The 14,167-nt window shown below is 35.4% G+C and overlaps 1 protein-coding gene across 4 annotated transcripts in view; it reads right to left on the bottom strand.

Moving 5' to 3' along the window:
• Positions 1–14,167, bottom strand: part of FIP1L1 (factor interacting with PAPOLA and CPSF1) — a 41,878-nt gene that overhangs the window by 19,830 nt on the left and 7,881 nt on the right. For 2 of the 4 annotated variants that reach the window (XM_027735927.2, XM_027735929.2), the window contains exons 5-10: positions 13,234–13,295; positions 12,918–13,025; positions 11,651–11,781; positions 11,307–11,375; positions 8,941–9,050; positions 738–831 (exon numbers count right to left, since the gene is read on the bottom strand). In XM_027735927.2, the coding sequence (XP_027591728.1) occupies positions 738–831; positions 8,941–9,050; positions 11,307–11,375; positions 11,651–11,781; positions 12,918–13,025; positions 13,234–13,295 (574 nt within the window). The remainder of the gene's footprint in view (positions 1–737; positions 832–8,940; positions 9,051–11,306; positions 11,376–11,650; positions 11,782–12,917; positions 13,026–13,233; positions 13,296–14,167) is intronic. The other 2 variants (XM_027735928.2, XM_027735930.2) reach the window with 1 other exon arrangement.

Below are 14,167 nucleotides of genomic sequence, written 5' to 3'. Positions count from 1 at the left end.
AATTACTTAAACATTGTGAGATCAGATGAAAAACACATGGCAGCGTTTTTAATGTAAGCACTACAATCCATTATTATTTCCACTGTTTTACCTTAACCTAAGTTAAGTTGCATGAAAATGCAACTAGGACACCAAGTAACCTTGATTCTTGTCTCTGATTCTTCAGGAGAGAAGAAGTGTATTTCATCTTAATAAATTTACTTGCTTTCTTAATATAATACAAGTCTAAAGACTAAGATCATAAACACTCATCTTGCAATTTATGGTAAAATAGTACAATATATTTAAAAACAATCTACTATCAACCATTTATTCCTTCTCAACTTATTTTTAAAAGACTGCATTTCTCAAACTGCATCTGAGGGGGCTTTCACTTTCTGCATTAGTGTCTGGCACGAATAGGGGACAAATGAGCAGTTTAAATATTTATCTTTGTCACTCAGTAAACAAAACCTAATCCCATGCAGATCTAGCAGAACCAACGCTGTCTCCTGGACTGTAAATCTGCAATATCGCTCATTTCCTTTCAGTAAGAGGCATACCAAAATATTTATCTTTTGAAATTTATCAAATGTTTCATCTTAATATATTTCAGTAACTGCCACAACTTTATTCCTGAACTTAAAGCTACTTATGTGTTACTCATTCATGCACACTGACATGTTTTAATCAGAAGCTATGGGGAAAGCAAAACTGTCTTTTAGTCAAAGATAGAGTGCAAATGTAGAGTATAAAACCTGTATGTTGCTGTTTTCATTAGCACGCCGTCGTCCTTCCACCCTGCTGATAGTGATGCTCTGTCCAATCACATCTATGGTGCCAGATATTCGCCTGCAACACAGGACAAGCCAGATCAGCAAGCAGAATAAGAAAAGGGGAAAAAAAAAAAAGAAAAAGAAAAGAGAGAGAAGAAAGCATTAAGGATTGCTCTCATTCCATATGTCAAAGTTCCTTCTCCTGTAGAAAACATAAAAGACTGTTTCTGAAAAACATTAAATGGGATGCATTTGCTGAAGTATGTGAGTGTATAGGACTAAACAACGTAGCAATAAAGACTCCTGCAGGAGAAAGGCTGACTCTCCAACACTCTCCTTCCACCCCATACAAGATAATACATCTACTCTTCTGTTACAAAAAAAAAAAAAAGGAAAAAAAAAGAAGAAAAAAAGAAAGAAATCCCAAAACTTTAATAATAAAGTAATGAATTATACAGAACTTCCACAAAAATCTAATGTAAGATAGCTATAAACTATTAATTAGAAACGATTTCTAAATTGCATGAAACCACAATGAAGAATTCCATGGAAGATCAAGCAAAGGTAAGATAGAAGGCAGAAATAAACAAAAGCAAATCCTTCCATGTGTAGTATTGATACTGCAACACATATTGAACAAAATGAGATGCTATCTCTCTTATCCTGGAATACACAATCTTATAGAAAGTATATGAAACTAGTAAACACTGACTCCCAGACTAAACCTTCAAAAAGAATCTTAGACCAGCCATTCATACTCCTGTTCCTCAGTTTTTTTCAAAACACTAAGTCTCTCTCCCTCAAACACCTCTAAAACATTTCCACGACTAAGCACCATGTTCACCTCCTTTAAAGAAACCAGCAGTAGAGCAGCATAAGACCCACCTCAGTCTCTCTCACAATCTAATCAGGCAACAACAGAACACAATATAAATTAAGAACACTTACCTTAGAAGTAATTAGTAATGAATTTTTAGAGAAAGATGACAAGAAAAGTGACACACATATACACATTCTTTCCCTCCCGGTTTCTGCCAACTTGTATTTGACAATTTCTTTTGAACAACACTTTTACTTTTGATCTCTCAGATGAGATCAGTTTCACCTATTTTTTTGACTCTGTGACTTTCATTATTTTTTTGACTTTTAACTTTTCAAAGAAGATTAAAAATGCTACACTAAGGGTAAAGACATGATGGCATTTTAGTGGATACAAACAGTAAAATTCAAAGCATAATCCATATCTGAAAATCTTCAGTAAATCAACTACATGGGAATATACTGACACTAAAGAAGTCCTCCAGGCACCAGACCAGAAAATATGACAAGGATCTGAATGTCATCTAGAAAAACTAAAACCTGATATCTGTGACAATGGGAATCATTATTTTGAAGAGAGGAATAATCTATATTATAGAACTTTCCTATTTGCAGCCCTAAAATAAATGAAACCTAGAAATTAAGCTTTATAGAAAATGTATAAGTCTTATGCAGATAGAAAAAAACCTATCTGCATAAGAGTTATAAAAGCTAGGTTGGATAAGGCCTTGAGCAATGTGGTCTAATGGGAGATGTCCCTGCACAAGGCAGGGGGGGTTAGGACTAGATGATCTCCAAGGTCCATTCCAACCCCTTAACATTCTATGATTCTACCTGATCCACAGCTCATTGTTAATTTCTAAAAGAGATTAAAAAGTAGGATTCACTTACATCAACTCCATTAGAAAATGAGGTACAAAATTACAATACTAATAGTTGAGAACAACAAAGGTATATCTGTGCCTCACCCATAAAGGAAACGATAGCAGAGAAGACTGACAATATTTATTAATAGTATGATATATTACAAGTAAAAGAAAGATTGGGAAAAAAAACATGGAATTTTTTTTCTAGTTTTAGAAGACAAGTTCTTGTCTTTTTTGCATCTAATGTACTACTAACCACATGAATACAAATAGCAGGGACTACAGCTGGAAGCTGGAATTACAGGCTTAAAGTTCTGCCAGACCAATAGCTCTGACTCCAATTACTCAAATACCTAGATTCCAATGCAGCTGAAAAAGATGCAGCAGACACTAGAGCATGAAGAAACAATTAGATCTCCCAGAGATAATAAGAAGTTCCTTGGCAGACTGCATACTGAGGATGATCCAAATGCCTGTCCTCTGAGCTTTTCCATATCTGGGTTTAGAGCTTCCGCCTGGATTTTAAAGCAAGTTTATTAAGCACAATACTTTGGAGTAAAAAAAAAAGAACTAAACAGTCCAGTGGTACAAGAGTCTGAGAACACAGCCACAAAATAGAACATGTAGACTATACAGCAGCTGCTCCAATGATAACACAAATTTAAGAAATTCTCTGGTCTTCTCATACCCCATCCTAGGAGTTAGATTATTACACCCTAAATTCTGAAATAATCAACACCTGCTTTCCTAAACCTCCCCAGTGGTCTTGCATGGCATTCCAGCATTACTATACCTTGAATTATTATTTTGCTTTAAGTAATTAAATGGAGAACATAGGTATTATAAAACAATTGTTAAACCAATAATTGTTTTCATTGTCTCAGTCTTCACTCTGACAGTTCATTTGGTTTTAGAGTTCTCACACACTTGTACTTCCCCATCACTGGTATCTTAACTATCTAAACCATATCCTAGAAAACTCATTTTACCTAGCTTTAGTCCTTGTGTATGATAGATGACACTATTCTACAGCAAGAAGTCCCCGTTTGGCTTGCTCGACTGATTTACAGGGCTTCCACTTGGGAGTGATGTACACAGCACAATCAAGACTTTTTCTCTCTTGCACTGTCTGCACACTGCCAGAAACTCTTGGAATCAGCACTGAAAACACACACAGTGACACCAATGCAAGAGTACTGGCATCAAAGCAGTATGTGCCTCAACCATACTACAAGAAGAATTTTGGCTTGGGAAGCAACCCAAATACACCACTGCATTACCAAAGGAAAGGGCTCGGAAAGTGCATTGCCATATCTGACTTGGCCGTGCTGATCCTCATGGAGTGAGATGATCATTTTAAGGAACTTGGGGGGACAACCTAAACGTTCCAAAATCTGCCATAGACCTTTCCTGCTCACAGTATCGAAAGCCTTGGTGAGGTCAACAAAGATTATATAGAGACCTTTGTTCTGTTCCCTACACTTCTCTTGCAGTTGTCTGAGAACAAATACCATGTCTGTGGTGCTCCTGTTGGCTCTGAAACCACATTGGCTTTTAAGTAGAATTCCTTCTGCTATAGCAGGTATTAGTCTGTTCAAGAGTATTCTAGCCAGGATTTTGCCAGCAATGGAGAGCAGAGTAATACCAACCGGACGTGCCTATCTCGTATCGGCCTTTTTAGCCACCAACTCGCTTGTAACAAATGTGGGTAAAGCCCTTCCCAAAGGGAAGCTTAGCCATGATGATGATGATGATGACCAAAGGAAGCAAATCTAGACTACCAGTTAGTTGGTTCCTAGACATCAATTTTACTGAAATGAACAGAGCTTTCACTTAATTTTTCTAGATTCTGAAGAAGACACCTATGCTCCCTCAACCTCACTCAGCTGGTGCTTTATAATTATTATTTAAATAACGTTGTATAGTGTTATGTCCATTGTTCTTCCTGACAACTGCCAAGAGATTTAATTTTCATAATGATGGATGACTTCAGGAATTTGCCATCATACCCTGAACTTCACAAATTCCCTATTTTCAAGACTCCAATAATGATTTCATTACATACTCCACTAGAAGAGCTTGAAATTGAACAAGAGGAAGCCTATATTCTGTTGCAGATGGAGCAGCAGATGACACTACTGTCAAAAACATGAACTGCACAAAAGCAGGGGAAGCATCTGAGTGTCAGAATTTAAGTTTGGCAGTTTTTGTAAAAGGGCAAATCTGACACCTTGGATCTTGTTTAAGGCACAGCAAGCTGGCACACGGAAAAATTATCTAGACGTTATCTAGACTAATAATAAGATGTTAAGCAGGCATTACTAGGTTTCTGTCTGTGCTGTAAGCAAAGAAAAGGAAGGGCATGGTTTGTCTCTTACACAATCAGGGCACCTGGGATACAGATGAATTCCCAATGGATACACCCAAATAAAAAAGGCAGTCCACATGTGTGGGATGCATGTGAACCCAAAACAGAGTTCATACAAAGTGTATCTTGAAAGGAACATTCCAGCAACTCTGAGTTATTTCACTCTAATTAGAGAATGGTTATTTATGAGCCATTTGCACTAAGAATACTATTCTCCATGGAGATTTAATTCAGAAAGATAATCTCATTTAGCAAGATGAGTTTATTTAGGTTCTACAGAGCAAAGAGAAAGAGGGGAACAAAGAAGCAGAAAAAAAAAGACAAACCTAATTATTTTCCAAGTTCATAGCTTCATATCCAAGTTCATATCCTTACCACAGATAATCTAAATAATCTGCTTTTTGGAATATCTCCATACCACTTTTCAGAACTCAGAAATAGTCTAACTACTGGATGTCACATTTATTCAGCAGACTTATAAGATAGTCTAATAATTATAGAATTATAATGTACTTCAAAACCCATATTTAATATGTTTTTCTGTTCCATCATGATTTGCTTACATGTTTTGTTTTATTTTCCTCCTCTTGAGGACACCCTCAACTCTGCTGAGTTCACTTACCACTGACTGATATAAATCAGAAGCAGATTTACTACAGAAATCATTATTATAGAAAATAGACTTTTTTTCCCAAATAATATCTGAGTTTCCATCATTTAGTCTTGCAAGGCTAGTTTGTGAAACAAGAGAAACCTGTATTTTTTCACAGTAATAACAGATCACAAATCCATTTTCTATAAAAAATCTGCTTACAGAAAGGCCCAAGCACAGATAAAGCTAATAAATAGCCCACTGCACTGATGGGCTAATTTCTCTGAAACTCATTTAAATGTAATGCACTCTTTAGTAACTGTAAAAGCATAAATGGAGGTTAAAAACCAGAAAACTTCTGATAGAAAAAGTTTTCTGATGGAGAGCTGTTCTAGGTATTGCTTTAATGAGAAAATGAGAAAGCTTTTGAAGCCAGCTTATAAATGAAACTTCTGCTTATTTTTCTACTACTAAAGAAAAACTCTCTCACAGTCCTTGAAAAGTGACATAAGGAAAAGCACTGGTCTGAAAAGATATAAGATATTTCTATGAAGTAGCTGGTTAGGACAGGTTTGAAATACATCAAATCCTCTTCATGTTCTAGAAAGCACAAAAGTCAAAAGAGGTTCCTTCATGATTTTACCTTAATTGTGGCTATGGACACAATAAATCTTTCATTAACTACCTCTAGAGAACAAAGATTTTACTTTATACCATATTGTTTGCATGTGATGTCCATTCATTAAACCATTTCCATTATGAACTTAACTCATCCTTCAGGGCTACACTATACTTTATGCTACTCAACAGCTCTAAGTATTACAGAAAAAAGGCAAGAAATTCAGGTGTCATTTCTAAACAACTAATATCTTAGTTATAATTAAGATAGCCATTGTTTATAAATTCAAGCAAAATTTCTCAGAGACACATTAGATGAACAATCACTGAATTTTGCTTTGAATTACACAGTTAGGATGCAATTCTAGTGAATTAGTAACACTGATTTGCTGGTGAGCAATAATTCTGTTTTGTCAACTACAACTTCCATATTGGCAGGGAGTAATATCACTGCTAGGCCTCAGAGGTTTTTGAATTTTTTTGAGAAATTCATCTGCAATTATATGCAAACATCTACTGTACTCAAACCAAAAAGCTAAAAATAGTAAGCAAAATTATTTTAGTGTTTGTTTACTAACAAATGAAAGAAAGCAAACCCCACAATCTGTTCCCAGACTTGCAATCTAAGAGCAATATGTAATGCAATATCCATGTGAAAAATCATCCATGAAGGAATGCTGCAGCCCTGAGTAGTAAGTGCTAGTAGTAAGCAGTAATTTAACATTAGCATCATGCCCTGAATTTTTTTCCCCTTTACCTTAATTACTGTGATTTATCCCTCCGGTATTATTCCTCCCACTTACTGATGCCTAAACTGGCTTTTCTGGAGAAGAGCTGCTGCTTCTTCCAGTGAGATAAATTGCCTAGGTCTTTCCTCCTCCTTACCAATGCTTCTATACTGAGCTGCATCAGCTTTCCCTCCTTTTCACGAAATGTATCAAACTACTGCTAGAAGCCTAGAGAAGTTTTATTGCTACATGAGAAATGCTTCCAGCAATCTCACAACAGGGCTATTGCAAATGCCTCATGGTATAAAAGCAATTATTTTAAATTATCAAAGAGTTGTATTGCTGAAAATTTTCTGCCTACCTATAATAAACTCTTTAACTAAAGAAGAAAATAAATCCAACCCCACAAAACACTGCTTGGTTATAAAGAAATGAGTAATACAGGCTTTTATATACAGAAAACAGTAGCTGTGTTAAGCAAGTCATTCAAGCAGAAATATATGCAATCCATATAAGTTAAGACATATTCATTCACTGAGCCAATCTCAAGACTCCTGGGCATACAGTTTTCTTTCAAAATCTCTTCTGATCACTTGGTAGAAGTACTTCTTTCTTTACAGAAGAATCTATTTTAAGCAAATGTATCTAAAGGAGCAGATATTAAATATGGGAAGAAGTCAGTTTTGCTATTGTAACAACTTACAATTACAGTATTCACACTAAATGTACATAAAACAACCTACTCCAACCACTGAAATGCACAAGTGATACAATTGTCAAAGTGACATGTCACAAAGTGATACAGTTGTCACAACAACTGTCGATTTCACACAATCACGGAATCTATGCGACACATTGTTCTACAACTTTAAACTTGACTACATTTTTTAACATCCTGGTCACTAATTACTTCTTAAAGTAGTTTAGAGGTTATCTGTGCACCAGTGAGATGAATAAAGAACTGAAATCCTGTAACAAAATCTGTGCTAGATACAGATTAGGAAGCTTTACCCTGTGAAAAACACATTCCAGTTTGAGAACTCTGTACAAGAACAACACATATCAAAAACAATTCAGAAAAGAAAATTACAAAAAAAGAAAAATAGCTATAGGGTTTGCATAAAGTTTGGAAGACTATTTTTGTTTCTCAGACAAAGAAAAATAGAAAAACAAAGAACTAAAAATCCACTAAATACAGAGCAGTATAACCTGACAGCTCAGAGAAAAATTTAGGCTACCAGAAGGAATATTCTAGGAGTGAAAGAAAATTGCAGGCAAGGATATGAAACAAGCTTTTTTCCTGCCCAAGAGAAATACATTTGCATGTTGGACTGACTCTTACAGGATGGGATAATTGAACACAAGTGCCTCTAAATTAGTCGAGGTACTCATGGATGCAGCACTAAAAACAGGTCATAGCTCAATCTTTAACAGTCTATGATGAAAGTGTACAGTCTGTTCTACCTCTCTTACTATCATTTATAATACAATGGCTTTTAATCAGCACAGAACCAAAACTCCTGAACAGGAACACTAAATAACTAAAGTAAAATAAAATAAATAACTAAAGTAAAGAAGCAGCACAGATTCATCCTAAGCCAAGTGCCAGGTATCAAACAGCAGTAGCTTAGATATAAAAGACAGAACTTCTTAAAGCCTGGGGCTGGGAGAAGGAGGGGAAGATACCTAGTAAGGAAATAATTTATCTCATTTCAAAAAAAGTATTATAAATTATTAAAATATGGAGAAGCTAAAGCTACCTTGCAGGAAAGAGACTGGGTTCCAGGAATTCTTCCAGTTGTTGAAGTCATAACTGTTCGATTCCATTTTGTTAAACTGAAAAGGTCTATTAGCTAATACTCACAAAGGCCCAAGCTAGAAATACTTTGTTGGCCAATCTAATTCTACAAAGAAAACATGGTGTCATACATCAACAACTGGATTTTTATAGCTGTCTTGTTATTTGGTCCTGCTGCTTTTTCTCCCTTTTCCTTCTACTTTCTCTTTCCCCAAAAGCCAAGAAGGTAGCACAGCATTCATGTGTGATTAAGCCAAATGTGATTAGGGTATCTCTTCCCCTCATTTCTACCTGTTACAGAAACATATTTCCCTTTTCTTCCTACAAAAATTGTTAAGTTTCAAACTCATAGATGTAATAGTGGAGTTCTTTGGGTTTGAGTTACAGCTAACTGACCTGTTTGCTGGAATTCCTGATTTGAATAAGGCAGGCGGAGATGTGAAATCAGGTTTGGTCGACTGTACTGCCAACTCTTTCTCCAAATTTCCAGTTCTGCCCTGCTGTACCTTCAAAATAATGTTTCATCATTAGTTTTATCCTCAGAAGTGTAGTACCTCCAATACTCAACATAGAACATAGTCAACACAAAAAGAAAGTAAGTCCAACTTTACTTGGAATTTTAAAGAGTTACCTCTGCACAGCTAGCAAAATTACGTATTTGTAAGGATATATTACTTAAGTACTATGTTTAATATACATAAGAAGCAATATGCCAGAGAATGAATTATCACAGAAGATTAGATACTTTAAATATTTATTTTCCAAGCATTTAATTTGTACATCAACAGACCAAACTGATTTTCTTATATAATTTCCTGTATGAAAAAAATAACACCTTTATTTTTAAAAGAAACAAACAATTTTAAAAAAGATCTTCATAATCTTAACAGAGATATCTAACAAGCCTGCTATCCAACAACAAACCATGGGATAAGAAATTTGAATGGATTCTCCGTTTGCCTCACTGACCATGAGATCTAGTAACCACTTAATTTCCAAGTCATACCAGGAAGTCACCTCATACTTGAGGTTATGCAAACTGTAAAAGATTTTTCATTAACTCAGATTGAATACTTCAAAAACTGTTTCTGAAGTACTGTAAAATTCCACTGACATTTTATTAAAACTACACAAGACCTTTGGTACTTCAAGTACTGTTTTACTTCAGCAGCAGTTATACATGAAAGAAAAACCTACACTAAGGACAACTTTGTACTGATTCCATTTTTAAAGTCACTCCCACTGTACCAACCATGAAGCTACATCACTCTACATAGCTAGTTCACTCATGCTATACCATCAGATGAGCCAAGATTTCACAGCTCCTTGTAGGCAAGCAAACTACTAGGTTTCTGCAGAATCTCCCTTCTAAACATGGTCACATCTTTCCCAAACTCACAAAAATGAACATAAATAGTTAAGAGCCAATAAAAATCTAATTAATCTTTCGTATCCAGAAATATAAGAGGGGAAAAGGTACCAAATAGGTATGGTATAGGTTTGATATACGTATTTATCTGAAAAATCTGTAAGACTTCTATTAATTAATGAGTAAAATTAACTGGAAAATGCAGGAGACAGTCTTGCCAGTTACAGGAGATTAAATCAAACATATCATGTAAATTACATGAGACTTAGTATTACAGAAGAGAGGGAAAAAAACTCATAATTATACGTAAACTCCTTGTAAAACATATGACAAAGTCTTACAACACAATTATTATCTGTACTGTTTGATCACCACAGTCAATACTGAGCTAGAAACAAGCAAAGTTTTAGTTTGGACTATTTATTCTTCTTCCTTTAGGACAAGAGTTTAGAGAAGTTTGAGAGTTCAGTCAGATGCAAATTTTAACTCCTATTGCCCACTATGTCTAATGTCCCACAGCATTATATTAATGATAACTGAGGATGGCAAAAAGCCCCAGAGAGCTTCTGATCTGATAAAATCAAAATAACTCAATACCCTCAAGTAGCACATGAGGGAATACAAAAATACCTGTCTGCAATTGACACTTCTGTCACAGGAATATACAGAAGAAAGCAACAAACAGTTCCAAGTAATTTTAAAGACAGTTCAAGAATAAAAATTACTGTATATTGAAAATCAGCAAAATAAGTAACCTTTGGATTTTAATTTCAACTTTAGTATCAAACCAATGAGTAAATGAGAAAATGAGAAGTTGAAAAGAAAGTTTAATCCTTAGGATAAATCCTATCATCTAGATTCTTCTGCTCTCTGAAAATCAGCATTTCTGAATGGAAAAATTATTATACATAACTTGATTTATTGCCTCCTAATCCCAAATGGAAAACAGAAAAATATGAAGGTTGATTTTCATATCTCAGAGTTGTCAAGGATAACTGTTACAAAACACAGTAAGAGCTAAAATAATACAGTAAGAGCTAAAACACCACAGGAAAAATAAACATGCCATAATCTACAAAAGCTTCCCAAGCACATCTGCACAAGCAAATGCACTACAACTAAAAACAAATCATCACATAAAGAAAAATTAGTTTCACTGGGAAATTTGTTAGTTTACCAAGCCACTAACTCACATGCTTCCAGAATAGTGACGAACAAAGCAACACTTTTTAATCCGCATTTTGTGACATACACAGAAAGTCACTGATGTAAGATGAAGAGTATGAAATAATGGCTGTGTCCATTTCAGTTGTTCTTCTATCAGTCTGTGGTGGCATGGGAAGCAATACTCAAGAAAAATGAGAGCAACCAACAAAAGTTTACTAAAATTCACCTTAAAAAGATGGTATCTGCCATCGAGAATCTCTGCACTTGGTCTTACTTCCATAGCTTTGTCTTCAGCCTAAGTTAAATAACACATTGCCCATTAAGAAACCATACAACTCTTAAGTGATGGGCCACAATCTCAATAAAGGTACAGATGCAATCTAGCTGTAGCTGTCTGTCACACTATCCAAACAACTGCCACTGAAGCAACACACTAATACTCAAGGTTCAGGATAGGGAATCAGGTGCAAACTCTAACAAACACACTGAACTGGGCAGAACAAGCTTACAACACACAAGCAGCTTTACAGGTCAAAAACCCATTTACAATACCAAAAAAGTACTATTTACCGTAATTTTATTTGTGGTTGAGGTAACTGGTAAAATTTCAAGACCCATTCGTATTCTCTTTTGTTTTTCACAGTAAGCTTTCCAGGTATCTTCATTGAAACCATAGTTAAAATAATCAGAGAGATCAGCCCCTTTAAATACAAAAGCACAGGTTTTTAGAACATTACGAAGTTCATCTTTTCTTCACTGAACACACATACGCCACTACTGATAACAGCAAAACTGATTAGGTACTGACCTAAAAACACACGACTGAAATGTACAATACATCAGTAAGCATAAAGTATTCACGGCTATGATTATAAGAACATTCAAATTTAGTCAGAAAGAATATCTTGCTTAGCATCGTGAATTAGGGATCAAGAATAAATACTTAGAAAACATCCTAGGATAATTCCCCACATCTTTACAACAAGATAAATGTAAGATCTACAGTTTTGCTGTATGTTAAGTGAAGAAGCACTCCCTTTTGCTTGTTCATTACGTTTTGCTTGTTTCATTTGATGCCATGAAGTATTTTTATTTTAAGAGAGAGACCAAATGTAAGTCAAATGCTCAGAATACATTTCATATAGCTAACAGTTCAAACACCACATTATCATCAAAGGCTATTTTTCCTATTTTGTAGACACTATTTGCACCGCCAAAGCCATATACAAACACTGGAAAAAAACTATACACAGCAGCAAGATGTACTTCTACTAAAAACACCAACCAAGGCTGGTATTATTAGACAAGTGTGGACAAATCACTTGAGCCAACAAGAAAATACACAGAGAAGACTTATGGAAAGCCCATGTGGAAAGCCACAGTTTCCTTCTTCAAGGCTTATGGATGTCTATGCGTGAATACAGCGCAGCACAAGCAGCTACGTTTCACCATTCTTCCTGCTCAAACCTGCTAGAACTGTTTTCCATTCTGCTTTACCTTCTGTCCCCTAGCATAGACCAGTGGCAGTATTCTCCACAGAAACACAGATTTCCAAGGAAAGTTCAGGATATACACATACCATAAAAAAAAAAAAAAAGGGCACGTCCTACAGTCTTTTCCCTAACATATGACCAGGATGAGTACTAAGAAACATGGCACAGCCACACACTCTCTGGCACAGCAGGAAGGCAACAAGTAACTTAGTTGCTTCTTACAAGTTAGACTGCACAGCACCTTCTAGGGATAGGGCAGGTGGCACCTATATGCAGTCAACAGGATTACTATTAAAATAACCTACTGAACACCTCTATATCAGTTAGCATAAACCAGACATTACCTGGCTTTCTCCACGGTTTATCTTCAAAAGAATCTAAGTCTACTTCCAGAAGTGGCACACCATTAATACTCCCTGGCGCATCTAGATCCAGTCCTTTAACTTTTGCACCTGTAAAGAAAAGTTACCAAGTTAGAGCCTTGTGTCTCTACTAAATGGAATTTTAACAGTTGCAATATGCTTCAGAAATAATAACAGAAAGAAAAAGCTAAATTTATCAAGAAGTTTTGGAAGTTAAAATTATTTCTTTAATCCAAAACTATCCAATGTTTGGGGGTTTTTTGCATTTTTATTAATAGTACTGTGTAAATTTTCTTACCAGAAGATCCATAAGCTCGTCCTCCTGCCTTAATATTGAGATTCACAGGTGCTGCTCCATAACTTCAGGAAATCAACAAAAAATGAATTAGATAAAGGGAACTTTCAAACCAGAAGAAAACAAAAAACAAGAGATAGCTAGATCCAGAAACAAATTGGACCCAGGCTCAATCACCATCCTGAATCTCTAGCTTTCCAAGCTGGCAACACTGTAAAAGTAAAGAGATCAGCCTAGGAGGAAGAGAGAGTACCTTTCTATGCTCAGTAGCAACTTCTCCAACTAATAAACAGTTGTGAAGCAAGTCCCAGTCACTCCTCCTGAGTTGAAAGGATAAAGACCTTGATAGAAACAAGAATGGACAGAACCAGAAGAAGAGAGAGAGAGGAAAAATGCAATTCATTTAGGGATACAGATGACAGTCTGGGGATTAGAGTAAAAATAAAATAAATAAAAAAAGGAAGGGTTTAGATGGATCATTTTCTCTCTTCATAATCATTCCATTTAATCTGTACAGAAGTGGAAAACACAAGCATCTCTCTAAAATGATTGAAATGCTGTCTGTTTTAAAGTACTTCTAGCAATCACCTATCCCTGTGACCAACAGAAAAGTACATAACTTTTCACTTTCTAAAATACTTGAGAGTTTTCTTCATAAAAATGCAGTCAGAAATCTAAATACTGAACAGATTTAACTAGCTTAGGAATTACAGTATAGTTAATTTGTAACATTAAGAGCTAGCTTTCACTACCATTTGTGTGCAATGCATCTTATTCTCACAGGTGACCCATAACATAATGAGATGAAAATATAATTAGAAGGCAAGTGTATCCACTTCCATGCAGTTTTAGTTTTCATTCAAGTGCTAGAACAGCATAAAACTGACACAAAACATTTAACCTTCTAATCTGCCATGCTGTATTTGTGCATGACTTT

This window comes from Pipra filicauda, unplaced genomic scaffold, assembly GCF_003945595.2.
Source record: "Pipra filicauda isolate LSUMZ 115617 unplaced genomic scaffold, ASM394559v2 scaffold116_size3395265_pilon, whole genome shotgun sequence".
In the NCBI taxonomy this organism is placed as follows: Eukaryota; Metazoa; Chordata; class Aves; order Passeriformes; family Pipridae; genus Pipra; species Pipra filicauda.
Note: the sequence above shows the minus strand (reverse complement) of the source record. Positions and strands in the feature narration are given on the sequence as shown.